The sequence below is a fragment of the Dama dama genome, chromosome X (genome assembly GCF_033118175.1).
Source record: "Dama dama isolate Ldn47 chromosome X, ASM3311817v1, whole genome shotgun sequence".
Taxonomy (NCBI): Eukaryota; Metazoa; Chordata; class Mammalia; order Artiodactyla; family Cervidae; genus Dama; species Dama dama.
Window position 1 is genome coordinate 141,090,326 of NC_083714.1, and position 22,452 is coordinate 141,112,777.

A 22,452-nucleotide genomic window follows, 5' to 3' on the forward strand; every position below is an offset into this window, starting at 1 on the left:
AAAACTGGAATGGTTGGTTACCCTAAAAATAAGTCTCTATTTCTATTTCTCTGTCTTCTCACCAGTGTCCCAATTCCTCCCAGGAGGTGTGACTAGACAGCACTTCGGGGTAAAGCAGAAGCTGAACTAAGCTTGGGAAAGAAAGTTTCTCCAGAAAACCCTAGAAATACATTTTTGCCTTTCTCAGGGTACAGATATACCTTTCTGTTATGAGAGAGCCTAAGTGTTAGAAGATTCCTATCTCAGTTTACTTAAAGTGTCCTGAGAGCCTTCTGCTTGCATCTCGCCTCAGAAGATCAGTTTATAAAAGATGTCACACAAGCTAGTCAGTACCCCTCGATGCCGGGCAGTATGAGGGGGGTCCATGCATCTAACAGACACAGCTTCATTTTGAAAACTTCGTAAGACCCCGTTGCCCTAGATTCACCATGGAAATAGAACTCTCGTGGGCTTTGAAGAGGACTGTTGACCATATTTTAACATCACATAAAATACATTTTCTGACACCCCTTTAAGAATATCACATAACATGATTTACATCTATCCTGAAACTAAACCAATAAACCAAGCACATTTTAAAAACTGTTCTACTTTTGACCTCATGATCCTGTTACCTGGGTTGATGATTTAAAAATTCAGTAATGAATCACTCAGTCAAGTATGAAAAATCAGTGAACTGCATGTTTCTGTATCCATGCGATTATGTTTAGAAAAGTATTCACCACTTAAATTGAACTCAGCAATGGCATGTTGATCTCCTTGATTATGGAATATCAATGTGTTAGTTATTTTGAAAGGAAACAAAAATGCAACCCTTGGTTAGAGCAGTGGTAATAGGACTGTTTCATTCAGCGTCTGCAGCCCGAATGTTAACAGAACAGACATGTAGGTGTCTGTTTACAGAGCCTGGTGATTTACTTTAGAGGTCAGTGTCAACAGCACTTTCAAGGTGATTGGGTCAGCTTAGGTTTCTGCTCTGAAATGGCCCATGGGAAGCCCATCCTCTGCAGAGTGAGGTCTCAGCATTGTGCAGCCTCCCGATGGAGCCTGGCTGAGCAAGTCACTTACCTGACTAAGTCGATGACTCGCTCCCTTGGTGCGGCGCTGACTGCCTCATCGTTGATCATTACAATCTGATCTCCCGGGATCAGCTTGCCTTCAGACGGGCCACCTGGAGACAAAGGAGGGTGAAGAGCAGGTGAGAAGCCCACTGGTCATCCGTCCATGTGTAGCCTCTGCTCCTAGCCATGACTTCTTGTGAGCAATGGGTGTTACCAGCAAAAACAAACCCCACCCACCCATGGGTGTTCTCTTCAATATCCTTGCCAACATTGGACAGAACTGGGGAGGTGGGTGGGAGCTTTGGGGAAGCACCTGAGGTCCAGGGTGCACCCGGGCTGATGAAATCAGAAGCTCTGGAGGTGGGATTCAGGAATCATCATGGCTCTTAAACTTGCCAGGCAAGGTGGAGACTGGTAATGCTGCCCACACTTTAACAGGCATATGAATCATGTGGGAATGTGTTGCCCAGCAGACTGACCCTATAGGTGAGGAAGACAGCAGGGGGACAGACGGCCTGTCCTACAAGGTCCTGGTGGCTGCTGAGGCTGCCGGCCAGCTGCCCACACTCTGAGTGTCAGGGACCTTAGAAGAAGCTATTCCCCTGACGGTAGCCGGTCAGCAGGGCTGATGCCTGGCAGCTGAAGTTTCGACCACCTGAGCACACCTGGATTTGAACACAGCTACATTTGCTTCCTCTGTACACCAGGGAGACGGCACACTGTGGGGGCCTGGAAGACAGCTGAACACGAGGGTGCCAGGAAGGACCTACGGGATTCGACTTTGGGTTACGGGTTTTGTGGAAGAGGGTTCAAAGAAGCAGGGCTTTGCTCTCAGCAACTGGGGGGAATTCTATTATGAGCATTTAATACGTATTGCCTGACAGGTGGGAGGAAGGAAGCTGGCTTTGGTAAGAAGCTGTGGTCCACCGTTACCGCTGGGAGATGAGGGCATTGGGTTGTTTCTACGGTTTGGACTGTGTCGGGATGTTTGTGGTGGGGCTCACGTGTGATTGCAGAGGATTTGTCATCCATCACAGCCTCTTTCAATTGTTTTTCCAAGGAGCAAGTAGAGAACAAATATTTGTTGAGCATTTATTGTGTACCAGGCAACAGGCTAAGTGCTTTAACTAGTAACCTCACTGAATGCTATAATCCCTTCCATATAATGACATGACTGAGGCTTACACAAGGGAAAAGAGTTGCCTGGAAGGGTTGGACTGAGTCTCAGCTTAGGTCTGTGAATGCTTCCATGTTCAAGGTGGCTAGGATCTCTTTTGAACTTCCTCCTCTAACTCAAAAACTGGTCACTGATAGGTCTCTTGACACATAAACTTAAAGACATAGCTGCATGAAGCACACATGTGTACTAAATAAAACCTGAAAGCTAATACTTGGATAATATGAATTGCCTTCACATGTCTAATGGAATTATCCCCTAAATACTGATCTGGTGCTATATGGTACTGGAATTTTAATTTTTTTCCAGAGGTCTATCTGGATAATAGGTGTAACTGAAAGGTTATTTTTCAAATGTTGTCAACTCATGTAGTGATTGAAATGGACACAATGCTCAGAACATGGAACTCAAAGTAAATCAGCTGTTGTCTACCCACCAGACATTTGGCATACATGTCTCTCAATCTGGGGGAGACATTTGTGTCCTTTCTGTGGAGTGAGATAGAGGGGAGAACCTTTATGTGGCCCCATATCAGTGATAGAAAACACTCATTTCCAGATGTGGGAACTGAGATTCAGTGTTTGCACACATAAGGAATTCTGAAAGTCACTTGAGGAACTTTTGATGATGACTGGATTACATATGAGCAAATCACTCAAATTCAAAGAAATGGTTAGAAGTCAAATGCTGGTCAAATACAGAAAAATGTCCAAAGTAACTGTTTGTAGAATGGATGCTAACTAATCTGACGAGAAAAACATGTGCAGATGAACAAGACTTAGTCTTACATTTGACCTATGTTTTTTGATCACATGGAAATACGCTTTCTTAAGCAAGAATTATAGGAGGAAGCAATATACAGTGCCTTCCGGAACATGAAGTCGGGGAATGCTTCAGAGGACTCTCATGCCCATTACTCTGAAGGCTGGCTGGTCTGCTATAGACTAATCTGACCTTACCATTGGAATCACTTGACTTCAATAGAGTTATTTTATGAGAGATACAATTTATATGACTGCATTTTAATTCTTAAAATGATTGGAAACAGTGCTCTTTGACTTCAGTTTTTGCTTTTTCTACCCTTCTCAAAATTGTCTTAAAGTAGGTAAGAGTGTAGAAAAGTTGAGGCAAGGAAGGGAAGAGGCTAAAGGAACAGTAAGTCAATACAAGAAAATTAAAAACCAAACCCAAATCTCCAGTTAGCACTGAGGACATATACATTGGAGAATTCCACAGAGATGTTAAAGTGTCCCACTATTACAAAACTGCATACCCAATAGGACCCCATTGAGGAAAAAAAAATGTGTGTGCACACACATATACATACATATAGCACTCTATATATGTTTATATATGAATGATACATAATACGTGCAAATGTATAAACAGAAAGGTCTTACTATATGTATGCTCTCCATGTATGTTAATAATGGTTAATACTCAGTAGTTGGAACTCAGGTGATTTTTTAAAAACCTTTATCCTCTTACTATCTACATTTTTTTTAAGAAGAGCATATGAATTATTTCATTATTATAAAATACAAAACATCTCTTTTAGAGAATAAAATTATCAAGTGCATTGAGTTCAACAACTATAATCTATAGCTAATAAAATAGAAAGCTCAGCAGACAAAGTATGAAGCTGTGTGATGAAGCAGTGGTAGTAGTGAACAGTGAACAGGAAACTTACTCTTCTCTGCACAAGTCTAGAGGTTGACTGTATCTGCAGTCTTTGCCCTGGGCCATATTGTGTCAAAATGAGGAAAAATGAAATCCACTTCAATGATTTATAATAGCCCACTAGTTGGCTTTCATTCCCCCTAACTGATAGACTCGACTGGCCGAATATTTTAGAGTTTAACATTAACATTAACAGATATTAATCTGGCATCCTTCCAATGCATTTCTTTCCCTCCCTATGATCCTCCTTATCCAAAGGATGTAGAGAAGATACATCACACTGAAATGGAGGGGAGTTAACACGGAAGCTAAAAACAATCTAATAAGAGCAGAGGCAGGATTCAAGTCCATCAAACCCAGGCAGTCTGATGCCAGAGTCTGCACTCTTGACTACAGCATTTTCCTTTTGAACCCTTACTGATTTGCAAAATACTGGAGAAAAACAGCATAGAAGATACTTTCCTTTTGTCTGAAAATAAATCCAGTATAAGTTCATTAAAATAAGTACATAAATAAACATAATTAATGAATAATAGAAAGAGCATGGTTTCTGGCAAAGGCAAAGACAAAGGCAGCCCACGTCAGGCAATGATATCACAGTCTATTATATTCAACTGCATTGATAGTGGGACATCTCTACACTGAGAATGACTGAGACCAAGTACATTCATTATCTGATCCTATGATAGAATTTAAGAGATTTGCCACACACTGTATCAGTTAGCATTTACAGTAAAACAAGACATCCCCAAACTCAGCAAGGTTTCCTTTCATGCTTATGGGTCTTTAGAATGACTGTGGATTGGCTGATCAAGGGCAAAGTTAGCTGGGCAGTTGTGCTGAACACTGAAGGTCAGTCTGTAACTTAGCTTTCAGCTGCAGGCTGGTTGCCTTGCAGGTTCATTTAGGAGCTCAGGCTGAAGGGGTAGCAGCTGCTTCAGGGAAACTTTTTATGTCTATGGCAGAAACCCAAGAAACAAGCTCAACTAAGCAAGCACATTTCAAGCCTTTGCTTATGTCATCTTTATGTCATCATCTAATATGACACTGGCCAAAGTCAATCATCTGGTTCAACCCAATAGCTATGGGGTAGCGAAGTATCTTCTGTCTCTAGTGGGAAGAGAGGGGAGTACATTTTTGTAAAAGAATCCAACCACCCCCAAAGACCTAAATCCTAGAGAAACTTAACTACAACTTTCTGGTAAGGAGTTTGTCCAGAGCTTACTGAAAACAGCACAATGCCTGCCTCTTAATACATGCATTCGTACATTAAGAAGTGGGTCATCTCCATGGTAACAAATGATGGATCGGTGTTTTGCTAGGTCTGGCAATATGATGGATTTGGAAGTTTAAAACCTCGTTTGCAGAGCCATTTTTGTACCTCTGCTGGTCTGACTTTATCCAGGTGCGGGGAAAACTTAACTAGACTTCACAGACTGAGACGGAACAGTATGAAACTTATGAAATGGAACAGTGGTCATGCTGGCATGGGGTGGCAAAAGGTCCCGGAGATGAAGCAGCGGAGTTGGGTGCTTACCTGGTGTTACTGAGCGGACGACCACAGGCTTCTCACTCCCTGCCACGAAACCAAACCCCAGCACAGGGTCCCTCCTCATCTCCACCCTCCGTGGGGCTGGAGGGATGATTGGGCAGCTCTCCAGCCGAGGGTCATCAAATGGGATTGCTTGTGTCATGTGACTGTGGGCAAAGCACACACAAGAGAGACGAGGCATCAGTGTATGAGTTTCAGGTCACAGCACCTTCTCTAGTTGCAAAACCTTCTATTCTCTGTTGGGGAGAGAGCAGGGAAGATGTGGGGAGATGCACTGCCATGCTTCTTCCTTGAGCACCCCAGGCCCACATCTGCTTCAGGCCTTTGTACTGGCTACTCCTCACCCTGAAATCCTTGTGTTGCAGATAAATGTGTGGCCCACTCTCATCTCTCTCAAGTCTGTGCTGAAATGTGGAGCTTAAAGAGGACTAACCTGATTACACACGCACACTTAAAATCACAGCCCTGCCTCCCCCTTTCCCTCTTCTATTTTTTTTTCTATTGTTGTTCCAAAGCACTAATCACTTGCTAACATGCTATAGAACCTACTTAATCATTCTGTTCTCCATACCAGAATGTAAGCTTCATGAAGCCAAGGAATTTTGTTTCATTTTCTGATTTATCCCAGGTGCCTAGAATACTGCCTGACACATAGTGGACTCTCAATAAATAACTGAATTACCGAGTAGAGAAAAAGACAACTCTTTATCAAATTATAACTGATCTGCTGAGAAAGAATCTCAGACTATGCTGGACCTTTAGTGGGTAACACGTATGGCTTCTGACTCCAGCGAAATTGAAGTGATGGGGATCATTTGGGTGGCAATGGGTTATCCTGGTGTCAAATACAGTCTCCTTTTCAAAGTTGAGGAATTAACTCTTGGTGTTTCTGTTCCAGAAAAACATTAAAATGATTTAAATGTTTTTGTTAACACCTAAACATTGGAAGGCTTATCGATAATTGAAACTTGAAATCTGTACAGCCTTCAAAAATTTTCAAAATGCTTCCATAAACAGCTCATTTGATCCACAAAACAACCTTAAGCATGAAAGAGCAGAGCAGGTATTATTATCTGCATTGTGCAGAGAGGAAACTGAGAATGGTGGCTTATTGTCACTCAGGGCCCATGTCCCAGAGTCAGGTTGAAAATCAGCTCCTGGAAGTCTTCACTCATGCACATCATCCAAGGCAGACTTCATTGGAGAAGAGTTATTAGTTTGAACACCAGAAATCTCCTTAAATCTGTAAGCCAAGATTATTTCAGTGACACAGACTTAATTCAATTTTTCTCTCTCTAATCTTCAATAAGTAAAAGAAGATCATTTTAAAATACCTTGAAAAGATGCTACTCTACACACCATCTGGACAATGTATTGTTTAAATGTAATCAAGAAGGAAAGTGAAGGAGGAATCCTGTGGTCCTTCAGTGTAATTCATAAGAGTTGAGAAAAATCAATGACAACCCTCTTTTTGGCATATATCAGTGGCTAGGAAAATAGAAGTTTAAAATCCCTTTGAAACAGAAAGGAAGGAAATGTCTTTTCGATCCAGCAGTTGGTGATCTGGAACACCAGCAAAAAAAGTGTTAGTCGCAAATGAACCCGTTGTGGGTCATGTGCTGACACTCATCTGTTACCTCCTTTCATCTTCACAAGTCCCACTGATAGAAGGAATTGGACCCCACCACCTCCTCTTTGTAAATGCCCACAGAGGAGGAAGAACTGGGCCAGGATCACACTCTTCTCAGGTGTAAAGCCAGGTGCCATTCACACCAGGTCTTCTGATTCTGAGTGTCATGTGCTCGACCAGCTACATCATTGGCAAGCACAGTGCAGAAGGAGAACGCGGGGCCCTCCTTCCACCAGGACTGAGAACTTCAGGACAGCAGAAGGTGAAACCCGGTCCAGGGTCCTGTGTGACTGCAGCATCACATGCCCATGAGTCTGGCCTTGGTAGGGTGCTATCTCCAAAGTCTCACTGGAGCAGTGGCCTCCACAGCAGTACGTGAGGCGGATGGTCCCTTCCCTCCCTGGTGCCGGCCCCACACTCCACTGAGGCAGGGGCTTCTTCCCTGCACCCCCGGCTCACGGCCATGCCTAGCCACGAGGCTGGCCCACTCTGGGGGCGCCCGCTGCCTCCGACAGTAATCCTGGCTGATGGGCTCGTCTACCGCCCTCTACCTGGTCACCTCCACGGAGGGCTGGAGGAGGACATTGCTGGAGCATCTGGGTACTTCTTCAGACCTGGTCCCTTGCTGGACTTGCACCTTTGTGCTCAGGATGTAGTGGCAGCAAGGCAGCCACCAGCTACGTAGCAGCCTCCCTCAGCCATTGGCTCGAGCCCCAGTGGGCCCCTGACCCAAGCAAGAGTCCATGGGTGAGCAACAGGTCAACCAGTGACTGCTAGTGGCCCCTCTCAGCTATTGGTTGGTTCCACAGTAAGCCCCTCCCCCAGCTGAGGGAACAATCGTAATTGTCAATCAGGGAACTTTAGTGGCCCTGCTCAGCTATTGGTCAGTTTCACAGTAAGTCCTACTCCCAAGTGAGGGAACAGTAGTAACTGTCAAGCAGGGAGCTTTAGTGGCCCCCCTCATCCATTGGTCGGTGCCACAGTGGGCCCCACTCCTCCTTCTGACATAAAAGGAGCCTGAATTATGATTGAGGGAAGGTGGTTTTTTGAGGTGCTCATCTGTCAGCTTCTCAGTCTGCCAGCTTTCAGATGAAAGTTATTCCTTGCTCCAACAACTCGTCTCCCAGACCGGAAACAGGCATGGCTGTTTGTGCCTGTGGGTGAGTGGGGTTACCTGGGGGTCATGAACACTGTGCTGTTCTCTTGTGTCCTCTGTAAGAGGGCTCCATCTCAGAGTGTAACAAGAGAGAACAAACCCGACGCCATATTGGATCTATATCTTTAGCTTTAACCCTTGTGCTCTGTTGTCTCTGCTTAGTCAAGCTGCCTCTGCACCTTTGAAAAGAACATCGCCTTGTTGAAGGTTTATAAGAAACATTGGAACCAGACCTATGTAAGAAGAAAGAATACTGACACCAAGAAGTTTGTAACAACCAGCCACACCCCTATTCCCTTTAGTATAAAAGAATTCTAACTCAGGTAATACGGAACTTCTGGACACTAGTTCACCATCTTCTTGGTTTGCTAGCTTTCTCAATGAAGCTGCTATTCCTTGTCCCCAAAACTTGTCCCTTGATTTACTGGCCTGTCGTGTGGTGATCAGTTCAAGCTTGGGTTCAGTAACATGAGCGTGATGGACTCTAGCTACATTTGGAAATGCGTCTCTCCTCTTATCCCCAGAGGGAAGAAAGGAAAAATGGAGAGGAAATCCACATTCTTTGGCTCTGAGCTCCGAATTTGCAACAGAATCCATAGAAGACATATTCTAAATGATGAAGAGGTCGCAGAGGTGGCGTAGCTTGTTAATAATCATAGGAGTTGTGTTACAGAGAATCAAATCCTGGCCGGCATAACTCAGTTGCAAGTGTAGAGTGGGACTAGGGAAGATGAGTCCCCATGTTGCTGCCGGTACTGTGAGAAGCTTCCAGCAGTGGTGCCCAAACTTTACTGCATATTAGAATCATCTGGAGAGCATTAAAAATCCCGAATGCCCAGGTTTCACCCCAGACTAACTATATCTAAGGGTGAAAGCCAGGATCACTTTTCAAAAAAGATTTCTCAGGGGATTCCAAAGTGTAGCAATGTTTAGGGATCATTCACCTGTGCAGGGAAGGGTATGTTCTAGTACCTTCTAGATAACAGGAAAAGGGGCCACAACTAATGTCCCTAACAACCTCCCGGAGCATCCACTGCAAATGTAAGTTAAAATATTTACAGCATCTCTAGAAAGATCATCTTCTTTCCACTTACATGATTAAGTAAGTCTCCAATTTTTAATTTATCATTCACTTAATAAGTACTACAATATTATTTTATTAATATCTGACATTTATTAAACACTAATTTCATGCTAAGCCTCTTTCAAGATGCTTTCCATATGTTAGCTCATTTAATTCTCCAAAACAACATAAAATGCATTCATTTATTCATTTTGTTAACAAATGTTTATTGTACACCCACTGTCTTCTCAGTTCTGGGGACACAACAGGAATGAAAGCAGAATGAAAAATACGATGTTCACTCTAGTGTACAGAGACAGGGAATAAACTAATGGGTAAGACATATGGCTTATCAGGTCATTATAAGCACCAAGAAGAAAAATAATGCAGGGAGGAAGGCTGCAGAGCTGGTAGGTGAGGATATTGCCAAGTTACACTAGGGGTCAGAAAATGATTGGAGGAGGTACATTTCAGTAGTGCAAAGGTCCTAAGGAGAAGTGAGAGCAGCCAGTGGTAGGGGGAGGTGGAGGCAGTGAGAGGAGTGGTAAAGAACTGATGAGCAGTTGAAGATGACACAGGTTCTAAGAAGAACTCTGTCTTTTGTTCTGAGTAAAGGAGGAAGCTGTTGGAAGGTTCTGAATGGAGGTGATGTGACAAATACCATACTGAGAACAGACAGGAGGGTGCGCTGGTGAGCAGGGAGGGCATTTCAGGTCCTGACAAATTATCACAGTGCCCTGGAACAGGGTGGGGGCAGACATGGCAAGAAATCCTTGGACTTTTAACATATTTGGAAGCCACTTTGATAGAGGAGGGTTGGGCTCCTGCTTTGGCTCGTTCTTCCTGCACACATAGGAGGGTCCCGGTGAGGATGGACCTATGAGCACGCTATCTAATGCAGGTTCCGAGTCTTGATGTACCCAAATTGCAGGAGACATTTACTCTTTAAGGAACTACAGGAAACACACAAATGCTCAGGTATAGGGCCAGTAGGGGAACTGGTATGCTAGTCTGGAATGAGACTCTGGAACCAGACTCTCTGAGTTCAAACCCTGGCCCCACCACTATCTAGCAGTGTCATGTGGACAAATAACTTCATCATCCTGTACCTCAGTTTCCTTATCAAGGATAATAAAGGATAAGAAAGGTGATAAGAAAGGAAACAATCTCATCAGATCGCTGTGAAAATTAAATGAATGAACAAATATCAAGCACCTTGCAAACTCTCTCACATGTGGGAAGCACTCAAAAAGCATCCACTATTATTTTCATCTCTTGAGTGCAATGAACAGAAAGGCATAGATTTCAGACATTATGAACTCATTCAATCTTAAAATATGAAAACAAACTCAGTGTTTCAATTGCCTATAGCCCAATGCTCAGTGAGATGCCTCACAAATCCTAAGTAAGCTCTGAGGTCTTCAGTTTGAAGAATCGTATCAAGTGCAATGTCAGTAAACACAAATAAACATTAACATGCATGAAGTAAAACAGTATCAGGAAACAGTCGAAGAAACTCTAGGCTCCTCTAGCAACTGAATCAAGATTAGTAAGTTTTCCTCCTCTGTGTTTCAAAGACTGTTAAATGACCTTGGAGTGAGCCCGGATCATAAAGAAAGTGAGACGCACTAACTCCATTTTAAGGAGTGAGACTAGAGAGCAGGCCCTTTCATCCCAGATACTACCATCCTCTGTGTCAACAGAGAATCTGCCCTCAGTCCCTAACACTTCCCCACCCCAATAAAGTTTGAAACTTACAAGCAGGTGTGTATTTTGTGATTGCTGCCTGTTCTAGTATTTTCTCTTTTGTTTATTATTATTTTTAATTCTATTTGTTTTGCTTGCACTTAGTGGATAACCTTCCACTGTTATTGTCATTTTCTTGATAAATAGATTATATTTTCAGAATACATTATCTATAAATAATCAACCCCTGTCTCTTTTCCAGTAAGAATGGATTCACACTAAAATGTTCCCCCATGAAACATCATTTTGCCCTTTGTGTTACGCAAGTATTTTTTGGCTCTCTCCCTGTAATATTTTTTATAAAGATGCTTGAGTTCTTTTATAATGAGCTGAAAAAGCAACATCTTTTTACCTGCTGAACATGCTTCAGTGAATTCTGATGCTGAGCCTTGAGGAATACAACTGATGAGCTACACAAACTTTCAGCCCCTGCCCCAATCTTCTCCAAAAAACACATGCAAATAAGCTAGACATCTCTGACCTAAAAATCCATAGTGTATTAATTGAGATGGAAAATGTGTCCACTGAGATTAAATGAACGATCTTCCTGTTTTTGACAGATTCATATCAAAAGGAATGATAGGAATTCTGCTGCCTAACTTCTCACAACAAAAGGAAAGGGCTTTCTTTGAACTCAAGAAGCTTTTCTTCCTCAGCAGAAATAAAAGACTGATACATCCAAAGTATCACAAAGAACTACTTTGACTAGTAAAATGTGCCCTGTAAGAAAACCTATTAATATAGTAATTTCAGTTTTCCATTCACTTATTAGAGCCAGTGAGGTCCTTTATTGGAATACGTTCTGCGCAGAAAGATCTTGGAAGAAGCAAAATTAGAAGCCATTACCTTTGGTGGGGAGTTAAAGAATATAGAAAGATGGTGGCAGGTGGGATCCCTAGGAAGTTAAGATTGGAATGAAAAGGAGGATAAATAAACACAGGTGCCTGAGTTCTGACTGAGAAGGTCACTGTTCGTGTTACCTTTCAGAGATGGGCAACTGTGACTCCATGAGAGCATTAAGCATCAACATAAAATATTCCCATCTAGGTAGCACTGGTATGGGTTGGAGACAGTGGCATTCTTTATTTGCCCACTGGATGTGATTTGCCACTGGACACCACATTGCTATTCAGTGCCTTCCCACTGGACACATGACACACTTCTCCACCCCTTGACTCTGTTAACATCTCATTGCCCAAAGCGTATCACATGGTTGAGCCCAGATATGAGAAACGAAACACACCTGTGTAGGTGGACATGAGCTCTTGCTTTTCTCTTGTCACCATGAGAAGACATTCTCAACGTTGCTGTCTGCCCTTCAGCTTGGGCTCTGGAATGGACACATGTGGAACAGACCAGAACCGGAACCTCAGTGAGGAGCCAAGTGAAACACAGCTGCCCCTCAGCCTAGATCAGCCAGCTGAATGAAGGGTAACAAATGATGACTGTTTTATGACACTGACTTTGGGGACGTTTGTTATACACCAAAAGTTCGCTCATACTATCTGTAGTTCGTGTTTTCAGTAGTATTCAAAAACTCTGAAATACCACATCCAAAAAGGATTCTCTCTACCAACCCTATTCTCCATAACACTGATGGCTAAATATATCACATTTTACAAACATCACAGACACTTCCACAGGAAACTTCTCCCCTCAATATCCCAGTTGACATGCAGCCACAGGCATTTCATGCTCTGTTCTTCATGACTTTCTCATATCTCTGACTGGACTTGAGTAGTGGTGGCTCCCAAGCCAACATTCCAGAAGCCCTGTTGTGACCTGTGAGGCGGCCTAATAAGAAAGGCTCTGAGCAAAAGTGTTGAGCCAGACCAACTAGAGTTCCCTAGAATATGAATGTAAGTAGGAAGGAAAAAGAAAGCAGAAGTGTGAATTATTGAAGTTGATAGGTTACAACTCAGAGGGGATCATGAGGTAGATTAGACCCCAGGATATGTCTCCAGTAAGTCAAAATTAGGATGATGTGTGCAAAATAACACCCTGAAATGAATTTTTGCTTTCTTCTCATTGAGTTTTTTTCTCTTCCTTAACTAGTAAGGTAGACAGCCTTCATTCAGTTCCTTGCCTTAGGGAAGATGCATTTACCAGGGTCCAGAGCAAAAGCTGACACCAGAAACCCTCTCTCTTGACTTGTTTCCTTAACGTCTGAGCAACTTGACTTAGGAGTCAAGGGTAGAGGATCCCTGTGAGGTGGCAGAAAGTTCAGGAGAGATAGCTTGGTGGTAAGTCTAGCAAAGCACCAAGATCCATAGGCTGAGCCTAAAAAAAATGTCAGAGTCAGTGAACTTCAGGGGACTATGAAGGCTCGGATTACAGTATCTTAGGACTGAAGACCACAAAAAGGCCTGCTTCAATTTCTGCTCTGCAGAGATTTGAGTATTCTCAAAAGGGACTTTTGAATATTCCACATGATTATATTAGAATTGCCAATCAGCAGAAATCTAATATGACAACACACATGAGTTTAAGGATAAGATTTATATTGGCTATGTTAGTAAACAGCATCTTTGAGGGAAAGGTGAAAGGAGAATTGAAAGAGAAGTGATGCCATTGGAGAGAAATCATACTGTGGGGTGATGTCAAGCTAGGAAATTCAGCAAGTATCTCTAATGAGGGTCTTAAAACTTCTCTGAATCTGGAACTACCTCCTAGGGCTGCTTCTCACGAGGCTAGGAGGCTCTACCACGTTGCATTTCCATTCTCATACATCCATGGGATTCCATATCTTTTAGGATATATGTATTTTTATTCTCGACTACCCCTACTTCCTTTTTTATAAAACAAATCCGGACAAGCCTCTGTCCTCTGGAATGAAAAGAGCCCAATCAAATCCCACCCCTGGAGGTGAGTAAAATTTAATATAAACATAGATAACCAGACATGATGTGTTTCCAGGTCACATAACACAGTGAGTCTCAGGTTTTTTGCCTTCATGAATATATATGCAGATTATGAGTTCAGGGGAACTTAACTTTCACTAATCAATTCCACAGGCCACTGTCAGTCAATTCCTACAACATGTCACGAGCATTTAAAGATTTAGAACTCTTTAGTCAAGCTTGGAAACTCACATAGTACTTGAAAAGTCAAGAGAATCCAGAATCCTTACTTAAACTTGTTAGAGAATTTTAGGAGGGTTTGAAAGAAATGGGGTTTTTGCTTAAAGGGTAGACAAAAGATGAAAAAATTCAATTCTTTTCAAATTAATTTATAGATTTTATGCCATCAAATAACGATAACTCAAAAGTTCTTTTAAAGAATTCAACAAAGAGAATTTTAAAATTTTATATGATAATAGGAAAGAACACTCTGAACAAGAAAAATACTCTGGCTGTTGAACCCTACAGGATACTGAGACACTGGGACAAATAAAGAAAAGTATAAAATGGTAGAATAGCAGCTTTGACTACAACAAAACAAAGGTTCCAGGGTAAATTTAGAGATAAATGCCTGCTTGAGAGAATTCGGTGCAAGTTTTGGCACCAAAGAAAGTGAAGTACTTTAGCATGTCAACAATATGGTTGCTTTCAAAACAAAACCATTAAGTGCAGTAGAGTGACTATGAAAATCTTTTTGTCCTACTCAGGGGTAGCTACCTGGTAACAGTGAACTAAAAGAGTTGTCTCTTCAGAGTTAAGGGGGTATTATAATAATGAATGAGAAAGTAGCTTATTTTTTAAAAGAAACCTGGATTGTGGTAAGAATATAGGGAAACAGATGTTTGCAAATGATTCTAGCATTATGTGCTTGTTTTATTGAAAATTATGCAAATATGTATCTATCAAAACAGCAGCCTTTGAAAACCTGAATATGAATTTTTCTAACCTGTTTTAAAAACCTCCAAATGAAGCATTTCAGTGGACTCATTTCTGAAAATATGATAAATGGCAACATCTTCCATTTTGTTTGTGAGAACAGCTGAAGGACATCAAGGAATACAGAAGCTTCCCAGCTGAATTTCAACAAAATCCCTTGCATGGATGGACATGAAAAACAGTATTTCCTAATCTAATAAGCAAGCTGGTGAAACACTTTGTCCATTTGTCTCTTCGTATGTTTCTATAGTTCCCTCTTTTCTCCACTGACACTGATTGAAACCAAGTAAAGAAATAGGCTGAACTTGAAGCCAAACCTTCAATATTTATCCAATGAAGCTGTAAATCAAAATGCTCAAACATCCTGAATGACTTTATTGTCATTTAAAATATTAAATACATGTTAATGAAGCAGTAGGAGCAAAAATGTTTACAAGTCATTAAAATGTTTATTTCATCTTCATCTCATTTAAACATCTATTCTTTATAGCCACATATATATTATGTATACATAACATGAACACATGAATATATATTAAGGGGGTATGTGCTCAAAACGTTTTTACTAATAGGCATACAAAAGCTACAAATGTGGACATTTTTATTCTGTATGATCTAGGGGTTTCCTGACTTATGGTGTGGCTCTAAAAGGTGTTCTGTATACTCGATGGTTTGAGAGAATAGCATTGAAACATGTACATTACTATATATGAGATAGATCACCAGTCCAGGTTCAATGCATGAGACAGGGCGCTCAGGGCTGGTGCACTGGGACGACCCTGAGGGATGGGATGGGGAGGGAGGTGGGAGGGGGGTTCAGGATGGGGAAAACATGTACACCCATGGCTGATTCATGATTAAATGTACGGCAAAAACCACTACAATATTGTAAAGTAATTAACCTCCAATTAAAATAAATAAATAAATTTTTAAAGAAAGGTAAAAGGTGTTCTATATACTCAAACAGAATGGACAGAATCACTGATATCCCAAAGCTGCTCACAGCTCTCGAAAAGTCTGGCTCTCATTCAGAAATATTCAGCAGCATTTTTAGAAACCGAAAAATGAAGTTGGAGTGCTGCTGATGGGAAATGGTGCCTTTCCACCCAGTTATCTGATCCTGCCCCAGGCACCAACATGAGACAGAGTGGCCCTGGGTTTGAGTGACTAAGGCACAGACAAGTTGATGGTTCTGGTATGTGCTCTTGCTTTGGGCTCCACTAGATTGAACCCTTTGGGGTTTGGAAATCTAACCATCCCAAATCGAAGATGTCATGGATATCTGTTCCTTACAGAGCATGAAGTATTGCATGGCTGGGCAGACTTTTTCTTCTTGATAGATAACCCTTTTTTTTAAAATATCTATAGGAAAATATATTTTTGAACAAAAGACTTGATAACAATGAGCTAAGCTTTTCTCAAACATGTTAAAATCATTACTTTAGGTCTGAGAGTTTGTCTCCATCAAACTGGATTCTACCCATATTTTAGTGCAGTATGTGGGGGTGGTTAAGTCACAGGAGGCCCCCTTCCCATCCCAAGGGGCAGTTGTATATCCCTGTGATCTATGCATATTTGAAAATTTATAAGTTTGTACTTAGAAGTGAAAACAATCCCATGGTTCTTTTAAATTCAAACTATAAGAATGAGTGTAACAGAAACCCTGATCTAAGACAATATTTTAAAACATGAGTTGATTTTAATAAAAGATATTTTTAGAGAGACGATTAGGCACACTTCATAAATTTCATGATTTTCTAATCTTTATACAAAGGATTTCAAAAAGCGATTAAGTGGTAAGGGTTTACTTTGATGACTAAGAACTTATGATGGAAGTTAAAAGGCACTGGTAAGGAAATCACAGAATGAAAGGTTTAAGCCAACAGTCCTGTGTTAATTAAAAACTTGTGATCTCTTAATCTTTTCTTCATTAAAATAATCATTCCTACCCCCTACTTAGAGCATTTAGTTTTCTTAAGACATAAAACTACATGACTGCTCAGGGTTACACATCTATTCTGTTCTGGGTTGGGTTTGTTTGCTTGTGTTCCCTTTGTTCTAAGCCCCATTACAAGGGAACAGAACCTCAGCCCCACATCCCCTAGATCCACGCCTGGCTCCTTTTTCTATGAGCTGTATGTGTTGGGATCCTTGCTCCTGTGGGAGGCAGTAGGTGGGTTGCTGCTCTCTGGCTTCCACTGGTTTCAACCAATGGAGATGCCTGTAGGGGAATGCGAGGTGAAGAGGACAAAGAAATCAGGGCATTTCACCCTCCTGCCCCCTCCTCGATTTGGTCCAGGTCTGAAGTGACTTCAGCCACTCTGAATACTGTTCGTGTCACATCAGGCCTCTTGCAGGGCTCCAAGGTCACAACATGTTCCATGGCAGGCCTCTTGAGCCTAGTGATGATAACAGGTTCCAGCTGCTGCTACTCCCTGGGTGCCTCCATGACACTTGTTGGTTTCCTTATCTGAGCCCACATCCATCCATTTCCTGCCAGAGCCATGCATCAAGCCTCTCTCTTCCATGAAGCAACCTTGTAAGTCCCAGGAAACAAACTCTGTCTCTGGGATGGCACTAATAAGGAGTCTCCTTGTGCTGGCTTCCAGTGATCAATGTAATTCTAGCTTTTTTTTTTTATTTTTAGCTATGAGATAATAAACATCTCTGATTTGAGAGAAGCACTGAGATCAATTGTAGGAGATCCCCTGGTGGCTCAGATGGTTAAGAGTCTGCCTTCAATGCAGGAGACCCGGGTTTGATCCCTGGGTCGGGAAGATTCACCTGGAGAAGGAAATGGCAATCCATTCCAGTATTCTTGCCTGGAAAATCCCATGGATAGAGGAGCCTGGCAGGCTATAGTTCATGGGGTCGCAAAGAGTTGGACACGACGGAGTGGCTTCACTTTCTTTCACTTTATTTGAGATCAATTATTCAACTGATATTTAATTATAAGATAGCAATCATACATGTATTTACACCAGTGCTTCTCAAAAACAAACAAAAACAAAAAACCTTCTAAAATTACCTATGAAATAACATTCTTTCTGAATGAAACATATTCTCTGCATATAAACCTTTAAAGACAATGAAGACACTGAACTGATTTGCTGACCACTGTGGAATCCATTTCAATTTGCCTAATTTGACTGAGATGCAAGCTCTTTTTATCTTGAAGGATGCTCTCTTTCTTTCTCTGTCAAAGTGTTCTGAGTAAACTTTTATCGTTATTCAACATTACATAGAGTCAAATTTTCAAGACAGAGAATATCACTGAATTTGAGAGCTGGATGATCCTGACTAATGCTTTTATGTTTTAGAAGACTTGATATGCTCATTTGAAGATTTCATCTATCATTTGCCTTCAAGTTGGCAGAAGAACTTTTCAATTTCAGTTAAAGTCAGTCTCTTTTGTTATTTATGGTGGATCAAATGTATCAATCATTTATTCAACAACTATTTAACAGAACCTTTTTATCTGACTGTGCCCAGGATATGGCTATGTTTCAGACCAACAAGCTTATATTACAGTGCAGGCACCAGCAAACTATAGTCCATGGGTTCCAAATGTGATCTCTGCCTGATTTAGTAAATAAAGTTTTATTGGAACACAGTCACACCCATTTATTTATGCATTGTAGCTGTTTTCATGTTATCATAGCAGACTTTAGTAGTTGTGACAGAGACTGGCCCACAAAATCTAAAATAACTACTATTGGGTCCTTTACAGAACAAAATTGCTAACACCTCTACCAATGAAAGGACTGAGACAATAAAAATCAAATAAATATGAACCATATCATGTACTGTCAGAGGTTGGTAGTTTTTATGAAGAAAAATACAGTAGGATAGAGAATGAAAGAGGGAGTGGATTGTTTCAACAAGATGGGAGTGGAGGCCTCTCTAAGGAGGCTATTTCTGAGATTTGAATGAAGTGGGGAACTAACCTGGGAAGGTACTAATGAGAAAAATATCCTAGGCAAAATAAATAGATGCATAATGAGACCTTGAGAGAAGAGTCTCAGGGCCATTGTTTTAATCAAGCACTCATGCCTTTATTTAAGAAAGCTTTCATGAACATCAGTTTACTATGAAGTTCTCCTTGGTTCTTGCTTTCAAAGAAATTCACAGCTATTAAAGAAATCCCAAACCTGTAAGAGGAGCCAGATAGATATTTATTTTTCCTCCCAGTTAGGTTGCCCTCCGAGATTCAAAAACTTCCCCCAGACCCACCAGTGAGAGGGTTTCCTGGTGTTTGGAAACTTCCTCTATTAAGACTCCCTTCCCGGGACAGATCTCCATCCCTAACTCTATTGTCTCTCTTTTTATCTTTTATATTTTGTCCTACCTCCTTTCGAAGACAATGGGCTGCTTTTCTGGGTGTCTGATGTCCTCTGCTAGCGATCAGAAGTTGTTTTGTGGAGTTTGCTCAGCGTTCAAATGTTCTTTCGATGAGTTTGTAGGGGAGAAAGTGGTCTCCCCGTCCTATTCCTCCGCCATCTTAGTTCCCTCCCTCGAGCCAGATAGATAGATAAAGACTTGATTATAACAGATTACTGACTTCCCTGGTGGCTCAATGGCAAAGAATCCATCTGCCAGTGCAGGAGACCTGGGTTCATTCCATGGGGTGGGGGTGGGGGGGCAAGATCCCCTGGAAGAGGGCACAGCAACCCACTCCAGTATTCTTGCCTGGAGAATTCCATGGACAGAAAAGCCTGGCAGGCTACAGTCCATAGGGTCACAAAGAGTTGAACACGAATGAAGTGGCTTAGCATGCATGCATGCATAAGAGATTGCTAGAGGCAAATGTGATGGAAGGGTTCACTCCATACTGCGGGGAACAGTTCATGAGGGTGGTCAGGGTACCTCAAGGGCAGTGAATAGGGACCAGGAAAGACAGAAGATGCCCATGAAGTGAGTCTATAGATATGAAGCGGTGACTACCGACAGGATGGGAATTATATTCCCATCCAAGGGAAGAATAAGCAAAGCCATAGAGGCATAAAATAAACTGGTGTGGGGACAGCTGTAAGTGTTGCTCGTTGGATAATGGGGGAGAGTGTTTAGAAAACAGCACAGTATCTAGGAGATAGGAGGTTACAGAGGAAACTACAAGCCGTGTTAGAATGCTGCCCAGTATCAGCCAGACACATTTATGTAAGCAAGAGCATGTCCTTCCTGGAAAGGTCAGAGGCTCTAAAATCTATCACACGATTAGGATCTGGTATGCAATGAGTTGAGGGAATAAAAATCCTGAAATTCTCTCCACATTCTAGGAGACGAAAGTAGGAAATCTTAGAAAATAAGATAAACATAGTTCTTAAATATTAACTTAATATTAACACACATATTATTAATTTTATTAATGAATCAGAGTATTCATTTCGAAGGCTATAGTTCAAAGGACCACAAAATTTAAAAATGACTCAGACTGAAACATTTCTCCAGTCATGTTTTCAGCTTTAGCAAATGAGATGCAATACATTAAGGATCTATTAGGGCTTGTATAAATTAACGTCCAAAATAGGTCCCACTAATTCAAGATCAAATTTATCCTTCAAGGACTCAGTTCTATTTGTCAATACCAACACAGAAAACCATTTCAACAATTAGTCTTTTATCAACATCCAGTTCATCTACTCAGAGAGATTTTTGTCATCATTAAAGACGATGAATTTAGCGCCTGCAAAATGCTTATTGACTGTGTCTTGTGAATCTAATTGTAGGATCTAAAAGGGTAAAATGTTTGTCAGTTTCCTTAAAGCTGCAAAATCCCCACAGCTAGACTGGTAATCAATTACATTAACTGAGTTCAATTCAATGTGTTTAAGAGATGACTTTTATGTTAATGACACTCTAATGTGTCAGAGGCAATAACAGTCAAGTCACATCCTTGAGGTGATTGAAATGCTGAGTAGAGCTGGTGGCTCTCAAACTCGCCTCACACCAACTCTAGGTATGCATTACCCCCAAGACCACTCAATCTTAGATTGAGATTTACTGCTGATTAAAAATTTAAAAGATAGGTAATCTAGGCAGGTAGTCACATAATGAACACTCAGAATGATATGCATTGTTTGGCAATAATCAATATGAACCGTGTGAGATCTGGGTGAGTGTAAGTTAATGGGAATTGAATTTGAGAGAAGGCTATTGTGGTTTAGTCGCTAAGTCATGTCCGACTTGTGAACCCCTGGATTGTAGCCTGCTAAGCTCTTTTGTCCATGGGATTCTCCAGACAAGAATACTGGAGTGGGTTGCCAATTCCTAGAGAAGTCGATAGAATACTTCAAATACCACTAGGGGAACTTCTGGAGATTTCATTTGCACAACCACATTAGAAAAAAAATTAGCTGCAAGCCCAAGCTCTTTTATTCTCAGTCCTGACTTCGGAGCTACTGGGTAGGACCCAGGAGCACGGATCTTGAGATCATGTCAATGGCCCTTCCATGACAGTTGGTGAGTGGTCCTGTGGTTTCAGGACTACATTCCAGCTAGACTAGAGGTGCTAGTGAGCAAGCTCAACATCACCAGAAAGCACTGGGAGGAAACCAGAGGATTTCATTGCTCAGAACCCATTCAAGCAGGGAAGGCCTTCCGTTTCAGTAGGTGGAAGAGAAAAATCACTGAGAGTAAAATGATCAATATCTTCCAAGGTAATGATTTTCCCACCACCTGACTCCATTTCAAAACAAAAATATTAAACCAATTAAAGAATGTGAAACAGCGTTATGATCAGGCTCAAGCTAATTCACTTCAGTTGTGTCTGACTCTTATGGGTCCCCATGGACTGTAGCCTGCCAAGCTCCTCTGTCCATGGGGTTCTCCAGGCAAGAATACTGAAGTGAGTTAGTTGCCATGTCCTCCTCCAGGGGATCTTTCCAACCCAGGGATTGAACCTGCACCTCCTGCGGCTCCTGCACTGAAGGCATATTCTTTACCACCTGAGCCATCTTTCCATGATACCTACTTCGATGCTTAAAAATATTATATTTTTTCAGACCCAACTTAGATGATAACCTAAATCATCCTTTAAATCTTTCCATTAATTAGTCTAGTATTATTGAGGAATCTGCATTTTTAAAAGGCATTCAAGGTGATTCTAGTACAGGGTTCAGGGTTACATTTTGAAAAGCCCTGGCTCAGTGGGAGCCATCCAGGGAGGGAGCTCAAGAGATGAAACAGACAGTCAACCTCATATATCTTGCACTTTGCAGCCCCCTCTCGCTGGAGGGACTGTCAATTATCTTAATTCCCAGTTACTTTCCTGAGAATCTGAGTTCCCAGATGGAGAAGCATTTATGGGAGGAAATAGCAATTCTTGATGACAAATAATTTGATGACTTGAATAAACATTTGCCATTATGTAGGTATGAATGCAGACCTCTGTTGAGGGTTGGAAAGCATATAGATTAAAGGCACTTATTTTAAAACTCATATGTTCTACTGTTGAGAATTGATGTACCATCATTTGTGGACAAAGGAAACAGCTCTTCATTGCTTCATTTTAATTTCCGGTGTTGCTCGCACACAGACCGATGGTACTGGGAC

General features: G+C 41.5%; 1 protein-coding gene across 2 annotated transcripts in view; it reads right to left on the reverse strand.

Moving 5' to 3' along the window:
* FRMPD4 (FERM and PDZ domain containing 4) overlaps window positions 1-22,452 on the reverse strand; it is a 187,434-nt gene that overhangs the window by 91,067 nt on the left and 73,915 nt on the right. For both annotated transcript variants that reach the window (XM_061136494.1, XM_061136495.1), the window contains exons 2-3: window positions 5,456-5,616; window positions 1,069-1,171 (exon numbers count right to left, since the gene is read on the reverse strand). In XM_061136494.1, coding sequence (XP_060992477.1) covers window positions 1,069-1,171; window positions 5,456-5,616 — 264 coding nt within the window. The remainder of the gene's footprint in view (window positions 1-1,068; window positions 1,172-5,455; window positions 5,617-22,452) is intronic.